General features: G+C 46.8%; 1 protein-coding gene across 8 annotated transcripts in view; it reads left to right on the top strand.

Moving 5' to 3' along the window:
- RALGPS1 (Ral GEF with PH domain and SH3 binding motif 1) overlaps positions 1-18,299 on the top strand; it is a 280,227-nt gene that overhangs the window by 53,826 nt on the left and 208,102 nt on the right. For all 8 annotated transcript variants that reach the window (XM_045790913.2, XM_045790912.2, XM_087869364.1 and 5 more), the window contains 2 exons: positions 483-590; positions 9,178-9,228. In XM_045790913.2, the coding sequence (XP_045646869.1) occupies positions 483-590; positions 9,178-9,228 (159 nt within the window). The remainder of the gene's footprint in view (positions 1-482; positions 591-9,177; positions 9,229-18,299) is intronic.

Here is an 18,299-nt window from a genome sequence, read left to right as displayed (position 1 = left end):
AAGGTGAAACCAGGTAATGTTTGAGAGACAGAACAAGACAGACGATTGCCTCAGGCCTCCTAGGTTGTGAAGTCCTGTTCTTTCGAAGGAAGAGTGGGCTATATCTTTTTAACCCACCAGCTACACCACAGGCTGGAAGCAGTTGGGGGCAGTGATCGAGGGTAGGCGTCTGGTGTCAGGTAGACGCGAAACTAGGTTCACCTCCTGGCTCTCCAGTTTCCTGGCTCTGATACCTCGGGGGAGGTGGCATTGCCTCTGCTTCCTTATCTGTAAAGTGGGAATAAAAATAGTGTGTACTCAGTTCTTACGAGAATTAAACAAGAGCGTGCGTATGAAGTACCTAACACGGGGCTTGGAATGGGGCGAAGCAGCGGGCAGTAGGACCTTTTCTCACTGTATGCTGCTGTCACTCTTGCATCATCGATCTGGGTGTGGGAGTCAGCCCGACAGCTCAGGCGGCCCCTCTCTGCCTGTCTCCGCAGGGCAGCAGCAGCTCAGACTCTCTGGAGGGCCAGAGCTGCGACTATGCCAGCAAGAGCTACGATGCCGTCGTCTTCGATGTCTTGAAAGTGAGTCCCGAGGAGTTTGCTGTAAGTAATGGAACTATTGTGAGTGTCTGGGCACCAAAACGGGGTGCGATGGGGGGGATGGCAAAAACAACCCAGGGACTGTGAGATATAATATTCTTTGTGAAATACTAAGCCGCGTTAAAAAGACTGCCATCAATCTAGAATTAACCACCTTGGAAGTCATGCACAGTCTATACGAATAGTAAGTGAAAGGAGCAAGTTCCAGCACCATTAATAGAGGACAGTGTCATTTTAAAAAGCACGTGCAATGCACGCATATTTCTATTTGCCGAGGAAGAGGTCTAGATTTGTTGTTTATGTATTCATTATATTTGGTTATAAATAGCCAACATTATTTACTCTAACTTCTGGTTGTAGGATTCTAGTTAATTGGAATTTAGTTTTTCTTCTTTCTGGTTCTTTTTGTTTCCTTTCTACATTTTTACAATGACTTTTCTATGGAAGAAGATAGTATTTTGTAATAATAAATGTTTTAAAAATTGTTTTTTCTCCAGCCAGTGTGTTTCTGCTCGTCTGACTGAGGGCTGTCCTTGTGGCGCAGGTGCAGAGTTGGCTTCTCGTTTGCCATGACTTAGTTTCTTCCTTTTGCGCTTTGAGGGTGGAGGAGGAGTATATTGCCTCTGGGGTGACCTGGAGCCTGACTGCAAGCACTGTTGCAGGGCTGTCATTCTCTGCAGCACCGCTGACCTAATTCCTGCCACGCCCACTTCCGCCCTGTCCCCTTTGCTATAACGGGTTTCACGCCCTCCAGGGTGCTGGGGGAGCTGACTGGGCCGCATCTCAGCCTTTTGCCGTTGCCGGCCCCCACATTTATTTTGTGCCATGCTGAGCCTGGCATCACCTCCTTCAGTGTAGCCAAAGGATCATTTAAAAACCTGTGTAAAGCTCTCTAGTAGCTGCCTCGTATGAGAATGAGAATCTGCATTCCTCCCAAGGCCTCCAGGGCCCCCTGTGGTCTGGCCGAGTCTCCTCTCCTGCTCCCATCTCTGTGCTCCCCAGCTATACCTTGGCTCCTTCTTTTAATCCAGATTCACCCAGAGTCCCCCTGCCACAGGGCCCTGTCCTTCTCTTCCTTCACTCCTACTGGCTCTTCTCCATATGTCTCTGTCCCTGGGCTAAAGTGGCATCTCTCCATCACTCTCTTTTTCCCTACCCTGCTCCAGTTTCTTCATATTTCTTATTACTTCCCAGCATTACATTGTATAATAATATTTTTTTGTGATGTATCTCCTCTGGAACAGAAACTCTTCAAGGACAGGAGCTTTATCTGACTTGTTCATTGCTTTTTTCTGCAGTGCCCAGAATGGTGCCTAGCTCATAGTAGGTACTCAATGAATACATGTAGACTGAAAGAATTCAGCCTTCAGAATAACCCAATGAAGCAGATTGTTAGCTCCTGATTTTCTAATAAAGAAGTGAAGAATCTAAGAGATTAATTTTTTTTGCCTCGATCATATAGCCAGGTGTGGGCCGAGCCAGGTCTAAAACCTTCATCTCCTGATTACTCACCTAATGCTGGATGTAAAATTAAGGGCAGCTCCCATTTTTGAACACCTGCCATGTCTAGGGTTTTTTTGTCTTTTTTTTAATTTTTTTTTTAAGAGAGTTGTCTTTTTTTTTTTTCTTTTAAGACTTTGTCACAGAGAGAGAGAGCAAGTGACTGCACTTACAAGCAGGGGGAGCGGCAGGCAGAGGGAGAAGCAAGGAGCCCAACGTGGGACTCAATACCAGGACCCTGGGATCATGACCTGAGCGGAAGGCAGACGCTTAATTGACTTAGCCACCCAGGCGTCTCCCATGTCTAGGTCTTACGCTAAGTGCTTTACATGCATTATCTAATTTTCTTCTCACATCAGCCTGGTACATTAGGTATATTTATTATTCCCAGTATACTGATGAGCAAGTCAGTGCTTAAAGAGGAAAATCATTTCTTCACACAGAGAGTAAGTGGCACTATCTGGGATTGAAAACCAGGGCTGGCATTCTAGACCAATACTATCCAACAGGAATATAATCTGAATCACATGTGCAATTTTATTTAATTAATTTATTATTAAAATTTTTAAATTCCAGTATGGTCAACATATAGGTGTTATATTAGTTTCAAGTGTATGATATAGTGATTCAGTAGTTCCGTGTATTACTTAGTGAGGTCATCATGATAAGTGTACTCTTTAATCCCCTTTGCCTGTTCCTCCCATCCCCCCACCTCTCCTCTGATATCCATCAGATTGTTCTCTATAGTTAAGAGTCTGTTTTTTGCTTTGTCTCTTTTTTCCCTTTGCTCATTTGTTTTGTTTCTTAAATTCCACATATGAATGAAATCGTATGGTATTTGTCTTTCTCTGACTTATTTTGCTTAGCATTATACCCTCTAGATCCATCCATGTTGTTGCAAATGGCAAGATTTTTTTTTTATGGCTGAATAGTATTCCTTGTATATTTATACCACATGTTCTTTATCCATTCATCTGTTGATGAACACTTGGGCTGTTTCTTTAATTTGGCTATTGTAAATAATGCTGCTATAAACACAGGGGTGCACATATCCTTCCCAATTAGTATTTTTGTATTCTTTGGGTAAATACCCAGTGGTGTGATTACCAGATCGTAGGGTAGTTCTATTTTTAATTTTTTGAGGAACCTCCATTGTCTTCCACAGTGGCTGCATGAGCTTGCATTCCCACCAACAGTGCAGAGGGTTCCTTTTACTCCATATCCTTGCCAACGCTTGTCATTTCTTGTGTTTTTGATTTTAGCTATTCTGACAGGTGTGAGGTGATATCTCATTGTGGTTTTGATTTGCATTTCCCTGATGATGAGTGATGTTGAACATCTTTTCGTGTGTCTGTCTGTTGACCATCTGGATGTCTTCTTTGGAGGAATGTCTGCTAATGTCTTCTGCTCATTTTTAAATTGGATTGTTTGTTTTTTTGGTGTTGAGTTATATCAGTTCTTTATATATCTTGGATATGAACCCTTTATTGGATATGTCATTTGCAAATATCTTCTCCTATTCAGTAGGTTGTCTTTTAGTTTTGTCGATTGGCTTATTTTTTGCTCTGCAGAAGTTTTTTATTTTGTTGTCGTCCCAGTAGTTTATTTTTGCTTTTGTTTCCTTTGCCTCACAAGACATATCTAGAAAAATGTTGCCATGGCTGATGTCAGACATCTACAGCTAGATCTCCATTCTTCTACTCCCCAGTAGGCCGAAAGCAAAGTAAAAAGCAGTGCTGGAACTTTATCATCAATAGATCATAGACATCTTTCTAGGTCAATATGTATAGATGTAATTCTCTGTTTTTAAAGACTTATTTATTTGAGAGAGCGAGCGAGAGAGCGAGCGAGCAAGTGTATGCATGCACAAGCAAGGGAGGGGCAGAGGGAGGGGGAGAGAAAATTCCAAGCAAAGTCCCCGCTGAGCATGGAGCCCAACTCAGGGCTTGATCTCATGACCCTGAGATCTTGACCTGAGCTGAAATCAAGAGTCAGATGCTCAACTGACTGAGCCACTCAGGAGTCCCTTTAATTCTAATTTTTAATAGCTGCATAATATTCCAGAGTCTGGATATACCATAATTTTTTTTTCAACAGCTCCCTTTTCATGGTGTCCTATGTTGTATCCAGATTTTTGCTTTTGCAAATAATGGTGTAGTAAACATCTATTTTTCTATCTGTATCTGAATGTAGATGTCTATATAAAGTCTCCTTATGTACCAGTGGTCTTCATTGTGTAGGTGTAGGGATTGTTGTGTCAACAGTATGCTCATTTCACTTCTTAGAAGATAATATGAAGTGCAGTGCCTGATCTTGGATCAAGGAAAATTGCTATAAAAAACAATATTGGAATATTTAGCAAATTTTGAATGTGGACTATAATATTAGATGATGCTATTGTAGCAATGATAAATTTCCTAAATGTAATAATTTTATCGTTATATAAGAGCATGATCTTGTTCTTGGCAAATAACATGCTGACGGATTTAGGGGTGAAGAGTCATGATACCTACGTTTTATTTCTGCGTGGTTCCGAAAAAAGTGTGTATGTATAATTATATACATAGAGATAAAGCAGATGAGGCAAGATGTTAATTAGTGAAGCTAGGTGAAAGGTTATAGAATTCATTATACTGTTCTTGCAACTTTTTATAGGTTTGGCTTTTTAAAAAAATCCAAAGTTAAAGAGCTTTTTTAATGGGTTACTGCCAGATTGGTTTCCGAAAAGAACAGAGCAGTTTCTAGTCCTGTCGCTCCTGATGGCACTGACTGACAGACGACAAGTGGCATCTTCCTGTTTAATTTGCATTTCCTTGACTGTGATTCTAAATTTGCCAGACACGTGCTTCCTGTGGCTCTGGGAGTAGAAGTAGGAATGTATCTTTGGAGCTGATTGCCTTTTGTTCCGTGAGCCCTCCTGGCCGTGAGTTGGTGGGGTGATCTAAACGCAAATGTGAAGATACCTTCTGTTATAAAATATGCCACTGATTTGCCAACAGCTGCTTTTGTTTCTTTGTTTGGGGGCTGAGAGCCTTGATATAAGGTTGTGGCTGGGAAGATGGGATTTAGTCACCAGTGTTAGAGAAACACTACTTTCAACATATGCAGAAAACATTTTTTGTTTCCTTTTTGGCTAAGTAGCTTTCATTGATCCACATAGAGCCATCGCTTTCTTTAGGGCCACATTGTGAGGTGCTTCAATAGGTCTCTCCGTTCTGAAGAATTCACCTCAGCAGAAACGTTTTGTAATATGTGGAGTTGAGCCATTTCCCTAAAAAGCCTGGATTTTTAGCAGGCCCTGGACTAGGAGGAAGGAGGAGATGGGAGGAGAAGTTAGGATTAAGGAAGGCATCGCCAGGGCCACTAGTTTCATTGGGCATCCTGTATGATGCTTTATGTCCCAAAATAAGGAGAAGCCATTGAGAGACTTGATGATGAGTGTGCTCCTCAGTCCAGGCATGTGTGCCTCACCGTGGCAGGCTTGCTGATTTCGTTCGTTCATTCATTCGTGCGTTTGTTCGTTCATTGTTTTTACTTAGTTACCACACAGTGTAATGTTAGTTTCAGGTGCACAATGTAGAGATTTAACACTTCCATACAGTGCGCGGTACTCATCGTGACCAGTGCTGCTTGTCGACCAGATGGGCCCACTTCTGTGGAGGCCGCACCACACCTCTAGGAAATGCCCCTTCTCTCCAGGAAGCCGGGGCCTCTCCCCTGCAGGCAGGTCTCCTGAGGCTGAGAGCTGCTGTGAGGGGGGACAGGACCTGACTTCCCTCGAGCCCCCCCGCCCATACCCTCCCTTTCTGGTAGACCTGCTGGCTTTGGAGTGGCCGCGCTTCCTGGGAAGGACTGCGCATCAGCGCCTTTACACGTGTGTTTGGCTTTGTGGTAAAATGGCATGAAATTTATAATCTGATGATTTTACCTATGTAGTGACATATTCTTGTTCTGGACTCTGCATCGTTTTTGGTCAGAATTGAGGGGCTAGAAATGGGAGAGAGTCTTCTGAAAACCCTCAGATTGTGTGTTTGCGACCAGCCAATCTATTTTAAGTTTGGTGACTTCTGTTGTTTATTTTGAATAAAACACCTGAATACGTTTTCTGATTTAGGGGCTGAGCAGGGATTAGGATACTCAAAACTTGGACCATCCAAAAAAATGTGAAATGTAAAGCCACTATTTCAATAAATCATTTGGAAATTCAGTAGCAAACCCTAGAAGTGATGGCAGGATGGAGAGGAAGTTTTCTCATTTTCACATTAGCAGACTTTTGGTTCTCGTCCTAAATGACATTGTAAACATCCTGCTAGTTCTCCCGGGTAGGGAGTTAACTTGAGCCGTGGGAGAGATTTCCAAGGCCCTCTGAGCTTTCAGCGTGAATCTCCTGTTTTCACAAGGCCTTTCTGTTCCCCGGGATGGCAGAATTAATCCAAATGTGAGGGGACTTGGCTAGCACTCTCCATGGTTCTGGCAGGAGAAATGCCAGTGTGTTTGTACCGCCTGGCATATAGCTCTGGGCCAGACACACAGACCTGCAGGCCTCCTGGCCTTAGTTGTCCCTCGACGCCAGATTACGAGGACCAGATCCACCTTGTGCTGACGTCTAGTGCCCCCTTGCCACTGGTGGGTAGACCCAGAGGTGGACGGGCTCGGTTGCCAAGTGCTTCTTTATGCCTGGTGCCTTTGCTATCTCTCTGCTGAGCTTCCGTTAGTGCCAGCACTGGCCCGTTGGAGGGGACAGAGAGGCTCTCCACAGAAGCCACCTGCTTATTTCCCTTTCCCGCTCAGCCCTGAGGATGGTACGCTTTGGCCTGCATCCTGTGCTTCTCAGGAATCCAGTGGTCTTGGACCACCTTTAAATTATGCCAAGAGGCAACCACAATTCTATACCTTAGCCCTGGATTGTGGTTACACTTGACATACTGTGTGTGTTGCCATTTTTCCAATGTATTCTTGACATGAGGCTTTTTCATGACTATTTGTTGACTCAAGTAACAACCTCCTTTAAGAGCAACTTTGATGCTTGAATATTCAAACAAATTAACGGTTCCCTTATTTCTTAGCTCATGTATTGGTCAGGAACCATAAGTTCACATGCCAGTACGAGCCCATCCATGTGACTTCACATATGTATGACATGTAAGTGTAAATATGTAAACACACATGTACACATAGTTGACCCTTGAGCACACAGGTTTGAACTGTGCAGGCCCACTTATATTCAGATTTTTTTTTTTATAAATACAGTACTGTAAATGCATTTTCCCTTCCTTATGATTTTTTTAATAACATTTGCTTTTCTCTAGCTTACCTCTTTGTAAAAGTACAGTTTATAATTTATCTAACATACAAAATGTGTTAATCAACTGTTGATGCTATCAGTAAGGCTTCTGGTCAACAGTAGGCTGTTAGCAAAGTTTTTGGGGAGTCAAAAGTTATATTCACATTTTATTTTATTTTTTTAAAGATTTATTTATATTAGAGCAAGAGTGCAGAAGTGAGGGGAGGGGCAGAGGGAGAGAGAGGTAGAGAGAGAAGCAGACTTCCTGCTGAGCATGGAGCCTGATGTGGGACTCGACCTCACAACCCTGAGATCATAACCTGAGCCAAAGTCAAGAGTTGGACGCTTAACTGACTGAGCCACTCAGGCACCCTGATATGCAGATTTTAGGCCATGGAGTGTTGGCATCCCTAACCCCCATGTTGTTCAAGGATCCACGGTATATATATAATCTTTGTGAAAATTCAAGATAGGAGGTGTGGAATGCTTGGCACCTGACAGATGCTCTCTGTCTGTCTGTCTCTGTCTCTGTCTCTCTCTATGCACATGCATAGATGCGCTCTCTCTATATGCATGTCTATATGTATGTATACACACATACGCATATCTAGAGAGAGCACCTGTCAGATGCCAGGCATTCTGCACTTCCTCTCTTGAATTTTCCCAAAGATCCTGTAAGATGGGGATTATTGTCACCATTTCCTAGATATGGCACCTGAGGCTGGGAGAGGTTAAACCATGTGTCAAAGAGCATATTAGCAGTGGTATCCAGACACACACCCAAGCCCTGCTGATTCCAGACCCCCTGTTCGTTCCACTGCATCACATCCTCCCCTTTGACCTATGTGCCACAGGCAGGGTGTCTTCTCAAGTTAGGAGGCATCCAAACACCCTTGGCTCTCCTTTCCCTGGCCTGTCACAGAGGTGTCTCTTAACTGACACCTGGCATCCCAGGTGACGTATGGAGACGGGCAGACCATGTGAAGTCACCTCAGTGGATGCCTTGGCCTGCAAAGATTGTCAGCAATGGTGCTTTCTCTTACTGTCACCCGATGAACAGCTAACCATGGGGACAGCCTTTAACTAGATGTGTGTTTTCTGTATTTACAACATTAGTGCTTCGCAAGCTAGCTGTGGTAAAGGGCCAGTTTTTTTCATTTCCCATCTGTTGAGGACTGATACTTAAAAAAAAAAATACAATGCAAACGTTGTGGCAATTTGTTATAAAAGTTCCCAAATGCTTGCTCTCAAGTTCTGTAGTTATCTCATTGTGGGCTGGTGGAATAAATAGTTTGTGGTCCGGCGCTGGTCCACGGCTGCATCTCGAGCAGCACTCTACCGTATAATTTAGAGAAGGCTTAGACTTCAGAAGAAATGTACGATTTCTATAAGCTACAATTTTTTTTTAAATTTAAATTTAGAGTAATAGATAGTGTCTCTGTTTACCATTCTGATTTTTAATATTGTGTCTGCAACTTTTTTAAATTACAAAAGTAGTTCATGCTTGAAACAAAAACTCAAATAGTACAAAAATATCCAAACTAAAAATGTTCCCCTTAATCTCAGTCCCACCCCCTAAATGACTATCATCAATTCTTAAATTGAGAGTTTGTCTCACATTAAAGAAAGTAGGGTGTGGGGTCAAGATTTATGAAGGGGGAAGGGATGGGAGAGGCGTTTTAGAAAATTTTTTTTTCTATTCTTTCTTGATTTTTATTTCAAGGGAGAATGTGTTGTTACTCTGTGTAGATTCAAAGGTACCTTTGATTTCCAGTATATTCTAACGCTGATTCTCTTTTGTTGCAGAGCCAGATCACGTTAATGGACATACCTGTGTTTAAAGCCATCCAGCCGGAGGTCTGTACTTTGTCCTTTAAATTGTTGTAAACACTGTGGCTGGGAAGAGATGATTTAGTCAGCCATGTTTGAGCGACTCTTAATTTCTGTCTTGAAGTCTCTATAAACACATTGTTGGCTGAAGTCCCTGTTAAAGAGTGCACCCAGGAGCTTCTCATTCTTGGTGGTGCTCATTCTTTGAACCAGGTGTTTGGGTTCTGCAGAGAATGTCACCGTGTCTGGTCCACCCTGGCCGGGCTGGGGTCTGAGCCAGGCCTTCCCACACTGATCCCTTTTCCCAGGCTCCTGCTGTTGAGAATGGTAAGAACGGGATGTGAGGGAACATTTTTTCTGGAGAGCTTTCTTTTTGTTGATCCCAAATTCTGGTGGTTGCCTTGTTTCTGATTTCGAAACCAGTTGCCACAACAAAACATATACATACTTACATTAAGAGCATATGTACATTTTTAGAAATAGCATATTCAATAGAGAGAAAAAAGTCGCTTTGGGTCTTTAAAAATATCCTGGAAGTGTTTAGTAGTTGATAACAAGGCTTTCGAGTTGTTTTAGTCGGGGTTCTTTTTTTGTTGGCAAGTAATAGGAATCCATTTCAAAGTAGCTGAATAGGCAGAAGAGGAGTTTATTATGGGGATAAAGGGGCACTTTATGGACTCCGTGAGCGTGGAGTTCCGGTGGCTGGAGAGCCAACTGAGACTCAGGCTGTCTCTTCCTCTTGGCTTTGCTTTTTCCTCTCTTTCGCTCTCCTGCCTTCTTTTTTTTTTTTTTTTTTTTGTTAAAGATTTTATTTATTTATTTGACAGAGATAGAGACAGCCAGCGAGACAGGGAACACAAGCAGGGGGAGTGGGAGAGGAAGAAGCAGGCTCCTAGCGGAGGAGCCTGATGTGGGACCCGATCCCATAACGCCGGGATCACGCCCTGAGCCAGAGGCAGACGCTTAACCGCTGTGCCACCCAGGCGCCCCCGCTCTCCTGCCTTCTTTCCTATCTGTTCACGTGATCCAACCTGGCCTCCCCGAAGGGCTTGCATTTACATGGTCCTTCTTTAGTCCACCTTCCAGACTGAGACCAGTAGCTCTCAGTCCAGCCCTGCTGAGCCACGTGACTGGTGCTGGTTCATGACCTAGGCCAGGACTGTGCGGCCAAGGTGAGCAAGCACAGCTGAGGGGACCCAGTCTGGTGAATGGGGTACACATTTTAGAGAAGAGGGGTGCACATGGGGAGATATGTCAGAAAGTGTCTGCTGCAACCATGGTGTGAATTCCAGAACTCTCTTGACATGCAGCCCTTCCTCTTATAGTATGGTAGCTGTTAAGGCTTTGAGAAAAGCAGCATATTTTAATACAAAGCCAGACAAAGGATCCAGGCCTTCTGAGAGCTGGCATCTAACCTAGTGCAAATTAGGAGGAAACTAGTACTTCTAGCTGCGCTCAGCGTTTATGTGAAGACGTGGCAGTGATTTGTAGTGCTCTGTGTGTGTGTGTGTGTGTGCGCGCGTGCACGCATGCTGTGTTCATCAGGTTTGGGGAGCAGAGCTATGTTTGCTTTTTTGAACTGGCTGACTTCCAGTCTTTTACTGTTATCTTCTAACATGAAATTATCCATTCTTTCTAATTAAAAAAAAATAGAACAACTGTCCCTCTTGGAGACTTTCAGGGGAGTATTTTCGTGATGGCTGCCTTCGTTCTCAGCTCGAAGCTATTTGTGATCACGTTCTCTGCTTAGCTTTGATCTGGAGCTGTTTAGACATTTGGATCTTTATTCTCTGTCCTGAGCGTCTGGGAGAGTAGCCCAGCTCGCCGTGAGCCCTGAATCCTGAACCTGCATGTGCCCAGGGAAGCTGGCTGCTCAGGCTGATTGTAGGAGGGACGGTGGTGGGGAGTTCTTCAGAGGCACAGCTAGGGGCAGACCAGGGCTTCTCCCCAGGGCACTGAGGTTCGGAAGGTGCCTCATCCAAGACACATCTTGTTTCCGATTGTGATAAGACATTAAGGTGGAGATGTTTTGCTTTCAAGATTTTCGCTTGGAGCTGTGGGTGTCAAATGTGGCTGCACCTCAGAATTGCCTGGCAGCCTCTGAAACATGGGGTGCCAGACTCCACCCTTGACCATTGAATCTGGATCTCTGGGTCAGGGCCTGGAGCCCAGTCAACCCCATCTTGTAGATGGTTTCCAGGTGATTCTGATACAGAGTGAGGATTAAAAACTAACTCCTTTGAGGTATCTGGAGAAACCCCAAACGTGGATGTCTTGGATCTATGTTAGCTAAAAATGGAAAAGTTTGCTCCAATTCATTGTCGTTGTCAAAACTGTGGTTAAAAGGAGGTTCCTGGGAGCTGCCCCAGCTTTTTTGCTGTTATTGTTGTTAGCAGACTGAAAACCGGAGTTTTTCTTCTTGATGAGGCCTGCCACATTGTGGCTGGACCACCCCAGAGCTGGAGGGACATGCGTAAAGGACAGTTACGAGTTTGACGAGCCTTCCCGGGAAGCAGAGGCCAGCATCTGAGAGCAGGATGGACGCTGTGAGTGACGTGCACGCAGATCAGGAAGCCTGCGGACCATTGCTTTCAGTGCTGCCTGTGCGTCCGAATCAGCTGGGGAGCTCTGTAAAGGCATATAGACAGACGCCTGGGCTCCGTCCTTGGAGATGGTGATCCCAGAGGGTTAGAGAGGGACTGGGAGTCTGTTTCAGTGAGCTGTAGTCACTGTTTTTTTTGATACGTAAATTGTCCTGTCTTTAACCAGTGGGAGCCCTTTCGTGTTACCGCCTGTACCCTTTTAACACCATCCCCTTGGTTTGGATGGCTTCCTTGCTCTTTGGCACAGCGAGCTATATCAGTGTTCTGTTGTACAATTCCTGCTGAAGACCTGGAATGGGGTGTGCCTTCGGGGTGCTGGTTTCTTTTACTGGAGATGAATGCTCAGAAACCACAATCTGGGTGAAAGGATACTCATGAGAAGAGGTTGCAGTTGCTTTTAGGCCCTTTTGGTGGACAGGGTAAAGAAATACTTTTTCAAAGGAAAAGTCATGGGGCGCCTGGGTGGCTCAGTTGGTTGAGTGTCTGACTCTTGGTTTCTGCTCGGGTCATGATCTTGGGGTCATGGATTGAGCCCCGTGTCAGGCTGTGTGCTGAGTGTGGAGCCTGCTTGGGATTCTCTCCCTCTCCCTCTGGCCCTGCCTGCTTGTGCTCTCTCTTTCTCTAAAAAAAAAAAATAATAATAAAAAATAAATAAAAGGAAGTCATGAGTTCGTAATTAGGGTAGGTGGTATTCTTTCTCCACATTCTTCCTTCCCTCCTCATCCTTGTCATGACTTCCCTGTGGGTGGTGTCTGTTTCTCATCCTGCTGACTTTGGACTTGGCCCTGTGCCTTGGGCATAAGTGACAGCATGCACGTGGTGAGTGAGAGGCATGACCAGCCCCCGTGGAACTTCCACCCTTCATGATATATGGGTAGCTCTTGCTTGTTTAGCCTGAATCCCCAAATGAGGATGTCATAGATGACCTGAACTGAACCCAGAGCCTGATTCTAGCCTAACCTGGCCCCGCCCAGTGAGCCGGTGGAGATTGGCGGAACCGCAGCTGTTCTGCTGACCCCTGAGTGTGAAGTGAATACTGCTGTTGTAAGCCGCTGGGGTTTGAGGGTTGCTTGTTACATCACATTATCTTGTTGACACGTGACTGATAAATGTTGATCTTTCCAACGCAAATCTGGCATTACAGTGTTGTGAACTTAATTCCCTTGATTTTCATATGATTTCTTTTACACGGACAGTTTTGGTTTCTAACAACACTCAATAATTACATTTTTGTATTATGTCAGCATATATATGTATACACACACACACACACACACAAGTTTAAAAATAATAATATCGGTATTAAATTAACCAGTAGACTATGGATTACAGTTTAACATTTCTTTGCAGTGTCTGTCTTTAGTACCTTTTCTTCTCGTCTTCCCTCCCTCGTGCCACTTCCACACCCCTGTGGCCCCCCTTCTTGACTTCCCCAGAAGGCTCTTGGAAGCACCAGGGCAGAAGAGGAGGGTTATGCTCACTCGGTTCTGGAGTCCGCCTCCTGAGAAACCCTGTTGAACCCCAGTGCCTGGAGCACAGTGGGTACTCAATATTTGTTGAATGAGGGGAGAAGGAATGAATGGGAGAAGCGCGGGAGCGGAATGTTATCTGGCTGTGTTTAGGCCCTTTGCCGAGGGTGGGGAGTGTACCAGTTAAGGGAACATTATTACCAGGGTGCCTGTTTTGTGGTGGAACCGCTTCCCCCAAAACAAGGGTTTTGCCTGGTGAGCTCAGCCTTTGAAGATTCAAATTTCCAAATGCTGTTGATAACTGAGGGTAGAACTGTGGCTTCTGCTTGTTTCTGCAAGGGAGACCGCAAGAGCATCGTCCCAGGGCTTAGAGGAAGCTTGGCAGACGGTGAGTTAAGGATTGGCAGAGAATAAGGAAAATGGAAGTTAGCAAATAAAGAACCACAACTGCCCTGTTCCCCGGTGACTCTCACAAGTGACCAATTTTATCAAACATTGGTGAGTTAATACAGATATAACTTTGCAGCATAATGGCTCACAGCTGGGTTTAACTTCTACACTGTGGCCCAGAACCCATCACCACTGTGGTAGATTCCTGGCTGCCAGGGCTTAGGGTGAAGGAGGTCTTTTTGAGCGGTCCTGGTGGCGGCAGCCTTGTGTGGTACATTTGTGCGGTGGCATTTTGTCCCCACCAGTATTCCCTCCCACATCTGTCATTATGCCCAACTCCATCATTATGCCCAACCTCCCAGCCCATGGAATTGAAGGCCCAGCAGTTTCTCAGAGGCCAGTGGAACTCTCAGAACTGGTTTTGTCATTGGTTTCCATGTCAACGGGGAGCAGCGTCAGGGGGGGAATCTACTGTTCTTAGAAGGTGCTGAAAATGAATGTGGTCTGTGCATTCCTCAGGCCTGGGCTCTGTCCACACTGGGCCACTGGGTCCACTCACCCACACGGTGCTCAAGAGCAGGGACTCTGACAAAGCCGGGGTTGAGTCCCGGCCTCACCCTGAGGAGCTCAGACTTTGGACAAGTTACTCATTCTCTTTGTGCTTCTGTTTTCTTGTGTAAAATGGGGGAAATCACAGTTTTTAACCTTACAGTGGGTGTGTAAAAACTTAGTATAGTGCCTGCAGGCTGTCTGTCCCCGATGGCTTTGGCCGTTTGCTCTCAGTGGTACACAGTTTGAACAGGCTGTGTGCTTTACGGACGTGAGGTTGTGCTCAGCAGAACATTCAGCAGTGCCTGTGGGGGAGCCGCTGGCCCCAAGGAGGCAGCGCTTTCACTAGCGGAGTGGGTAAGAGCGTTCTTCCTGGAGTCCTTGAGGTCTGAGTTCACATCCTGGTCCCCTGGATGGCCTTCGTGAAGCTGAGGTCTGGATGCAGACTCACACCGTGGTGCCCCAGGACCCTGCGGACATTGCTGGGGGAGTCGCTCTGCCTTGGCACGAGTTGGCACGCTGGCAGGCTGAAAGGGATTGCATTTTATGGGTGGTTTGGGGAAGGGGATGGGAGTTAGGAAGGGCATTTCAGGCAGAGTGAAAGACTCATTGAAAAGGCAGATAATACATTTAGCGAGATTCAACATTACTTTTGGTGCCGGGTGGCTGGGGAGGAGAAAAGGCGAGCCTGCTGCTCTCTCGGTTCTCTGCTCCTCGAGGGCCCCATTGCCAAGCATGTCGGCATAGCAGGGGCTTACCACAAGTCCGTGTGTCATTCTTTTGCCCACTGGCAGCTGGGGGCGTGCAGGGTCACAGAGGCACGTGGATGGACATCTAGTGGGTCTGAGCATGAAGGAAACGAGTCTTAATGGTACCAAGTTCAGTGAGACGGAAAGCCTCTCTGTGTGCCTGTGTTTTCCCTAGTTTGTGCTGCCATCCCCACTGCCAGAGTCCCCAGTAGTGACTGACCTGCACTTGCTCACTCAGTCGTTCATTCATCAGTCTGCTGGGCTATGTGCTGGAGAGACAGAGATGAAGGGGACACAGTGGGAGGGGGCACAATCCAGCGAGAGGGAGGAACAGCTATGTGAACATACAGTAGACAGGAAGTATTTGGGGGAGATTTTGGCAGAGATGTCAAAGAGAGTGGGTGGTAGGGACCGGCAGGAGGCAGAGCTCCACGTTGCTGGACTGGGGGATCCACTGAGGGATTTCAAAAAGGGAATAACATGGACAGACTGTATTTTAGGAAGTTCATTCTCGCTGCCAGAGACAGAACCAGCTGGACTTGGGAGACCAATTAGGATCTTTGCAACAGTGTGTGTGAGGCCAGGGAGGCAGCCCTGGAGAGGAGGGAGCCTGGTTTGGGCTGGTTATGAGGCTGCTGTGAGGCCCGGGAGGAGAAGAAACAGAGGGGAGTGGACTGTGCATTCAGGGAACAGCAGGAAGGGCAGTGGGCAGAGAAGGAGGCAGAGGAAGTGACTCCAGAGGCAGGAGGAGGCCCAAGGAGCATGGAAGCAGAGCAAGGGGCATCAGTGATGTTTACTCTGGGGGAGGGAGGCCGGAAGGGCTGGAGAGGGCTGACGGCCTGGAAGACTCTAGAAGGACTGAGGGACCAGAGGTCGAGCAGGGGGCAAAGCACAGATTTGGTTTGGAGCCTGAGAATGAGCTGGAGGTCAGGAGGTCGTCGAGGGAGAATGATGGCAGAGTGCAGGGTCTGTGAGGTGGGGAGGCTCAGGAGACTGTGCTTGATGGGACGTGGCTGTGCCTTTGGGAAGCTGCAGTGGGAGGACGATGAAGGTCTCTCCTGGAGGAGGTGGGGGTATGGTGTGACCCATGCACACCACCCAGTTTAGCGATGTCCCTGGAGATGACGGCAGGAGAGTGAGAGGAGGAGACCGTGGGCCAGAGCCAAAGGCAAGGGTGCTGATAGCAACGTGGAGGGGAGCTGAGGTGCCAGGAGGTAGCCTGGGCTCACCCAGAACACAGCTGTGGGCCTGGACTGGGAGCCGCATGAGGTAAGGGACCAGAGTGTCACTAGCACCTGCCACCAGGCTTCGAGGCACAGGCCAGGAGCTCAGTGTTAGCGGAAGGCAGGCAAGGGCTCGTCTGGGTGGGCTTGCAACCCTCTGCTTTCCTCACTGTAGCTCCGTAGGGAAGCTGGGGCTTAGAGAGAAAGGCAGGTGGCTTAGAATGAGGAAGGGAGCAGCATTAATGAATGTTTTGGGGCACAGAGGCTTTCTCCAGAGAAAGCTTGTGTCCCTGCAGGGCAGTTACTCTAGAGAGGTTTGCCTTCACCCTTCCTGCCTCAGGGCTTGAGGCTCCTGAGCGTGACTCGACCAGCATCTGTTGGTTTGCAGAAGGCTGGCCTGTAGGAATGGAAGACTGCCTGATGAAGTACACCATTTCCTCTGGGCCACATGACACGTTGCAGTGCAGGAAAACACTGCCTGTGGGTTCAGGAACCTGACCCTCTGGCCTTTTGTCTGGATGCTGGGTTGCCTGCTCTGAAGAAGCGGGCATTCCAGAAAGCCGAGGTCAGTGTTGGATGTCAGACAAACCCTGTGTGTCTTTGCTGCTCCTTGGAATCACAGCGTTTGGCCCTAGGAGAAGGAAAGCTCGTTGCCAGCAGGCAGTTATTTGTAAAGAGGAGATCGGTTTCGATGACATCATTAAAACCCCTCTCTCAGGTCACATGCTGGGCAGTTTTCTCAGACCATTTATTTCCCTCCACTACCCCAGCCTATCCTGAGCCTCCGCCACCTCTCCTCCGATCACATCTCCTCACACTTCTTCCTGCTTCCCAACCTCCTTTCTGCATCCAGAGACATCTTTCCAAAGCCACAGTCTGACCCTGTCCTGCCTAGATCCCTCTGGGGCTCCCCACTGCTCCTCGGATGCACACCTCCTTTACCCTGCTGGCCAGGCAGTGTGAGGGACCAGCAGCCGACCTCCCAGCCTCAGCCAGCCCAGGCCTGCTGCTCCATGCCACCCACAGCCTCCTCGGTTTCCACCTGTCGCAGAGGTGGAGCGAGCAGCTGGGAGCGCTAGACTGGGAGTCGTGCACGTTCCCCTCCCGCTCGCCACACTGTCTCCTACTTGCCGTGTGTAGCACTTTGCACCGTTGTGCTGAAATGTCATAACTTTTAAAAGTTTGAATAATTAGTTATTTCCAGTCTGTCTGCCTCCTAGGTTATGGACGCGGGGATCGTGCCGATACTATTCCTTCATATCGTGTGACCCAGCACAGTACCCAGTCCTGATGTCACTTACTGAATACATTTCGAATGTGGCAGTGATAATCATGGTAATATCTCATTGAGTCCTCTTCACTTCTGTGCTACAGTGCCTCCCTTGGTTCAAAAAACTGAATTAGGTAGTAGGGGGTGGTCCAGGTATGCTCTAGTCGGGGCCAGGACACGGGGCAGGTGGCCACCAGCGTAAGGCTCGTCAGCACTGATGTTCGCACCGGAAGCCTGAGCAGCGGCCTCTCTCATCTGTGACTGCTCTGAGTTTGCATTTGTTACCTGCTTCTCATTTCCTAGTAGCTGCTCTCCCCATTATAACGAATTCTTGTCACAGTGGAAACAAGTGGAAAAGGCTTCCCCCAACTCCACTCTTGCTGGAGGGAGGGTTTGGAGTCCCTCCTGAGCCCCAGAAAAACACTTGTCTGAAGGGTGGGGAGAGCCGCCGCGACAGGAATCAGGTCTGGCTGCAGACATAGGCCAGCAGTGTATTTGATCCAATGAAACCAACACTTTGCACCTTCCAGACTCATTTTTCCTCTCTTCTTGGGTGTGGATATGACAATAGTGCTGGTTAGAAACCAAATTTCCTTTTAAATGAATTAATAACATAAAACAGAACCTTTGGTGAACAGCTGTTTTTATCCTTGGGGACTTGGCGCCTGGTCGTGATTTTGTCTGTAAGGAAAACAAGGTTTGTGTGGACTCTGTGTTAAGAGCAGCTGCATGATTCCAGGCAGTTTTGATGTGACTGGAGGACCCTAAACTTCAGGGGCAGGAAGGTCTGCATTTGCAACTTTGCTGGTCTCTAACTGTGTGATCATGCTAGGTTCCTGCATGTT

This window comes from Ursus americanus, chromosome 18, assembly GCF_024610735.1.
Source record: "Ursus americanus isolate L20-20 chromosome 18, mUrsAme1.1.p, whole genome shotgun sequence".
Classification (NCBI taxonomy): domain Eukaryota; kingdom Metazoa; phylum Chordata; class Mammalia; order Carnivora; family Ursidae; genus Ursus; species Ursus americanus.
This window is presented reverse-complemented; position numbering and strand designations above follow the sequence as displayed.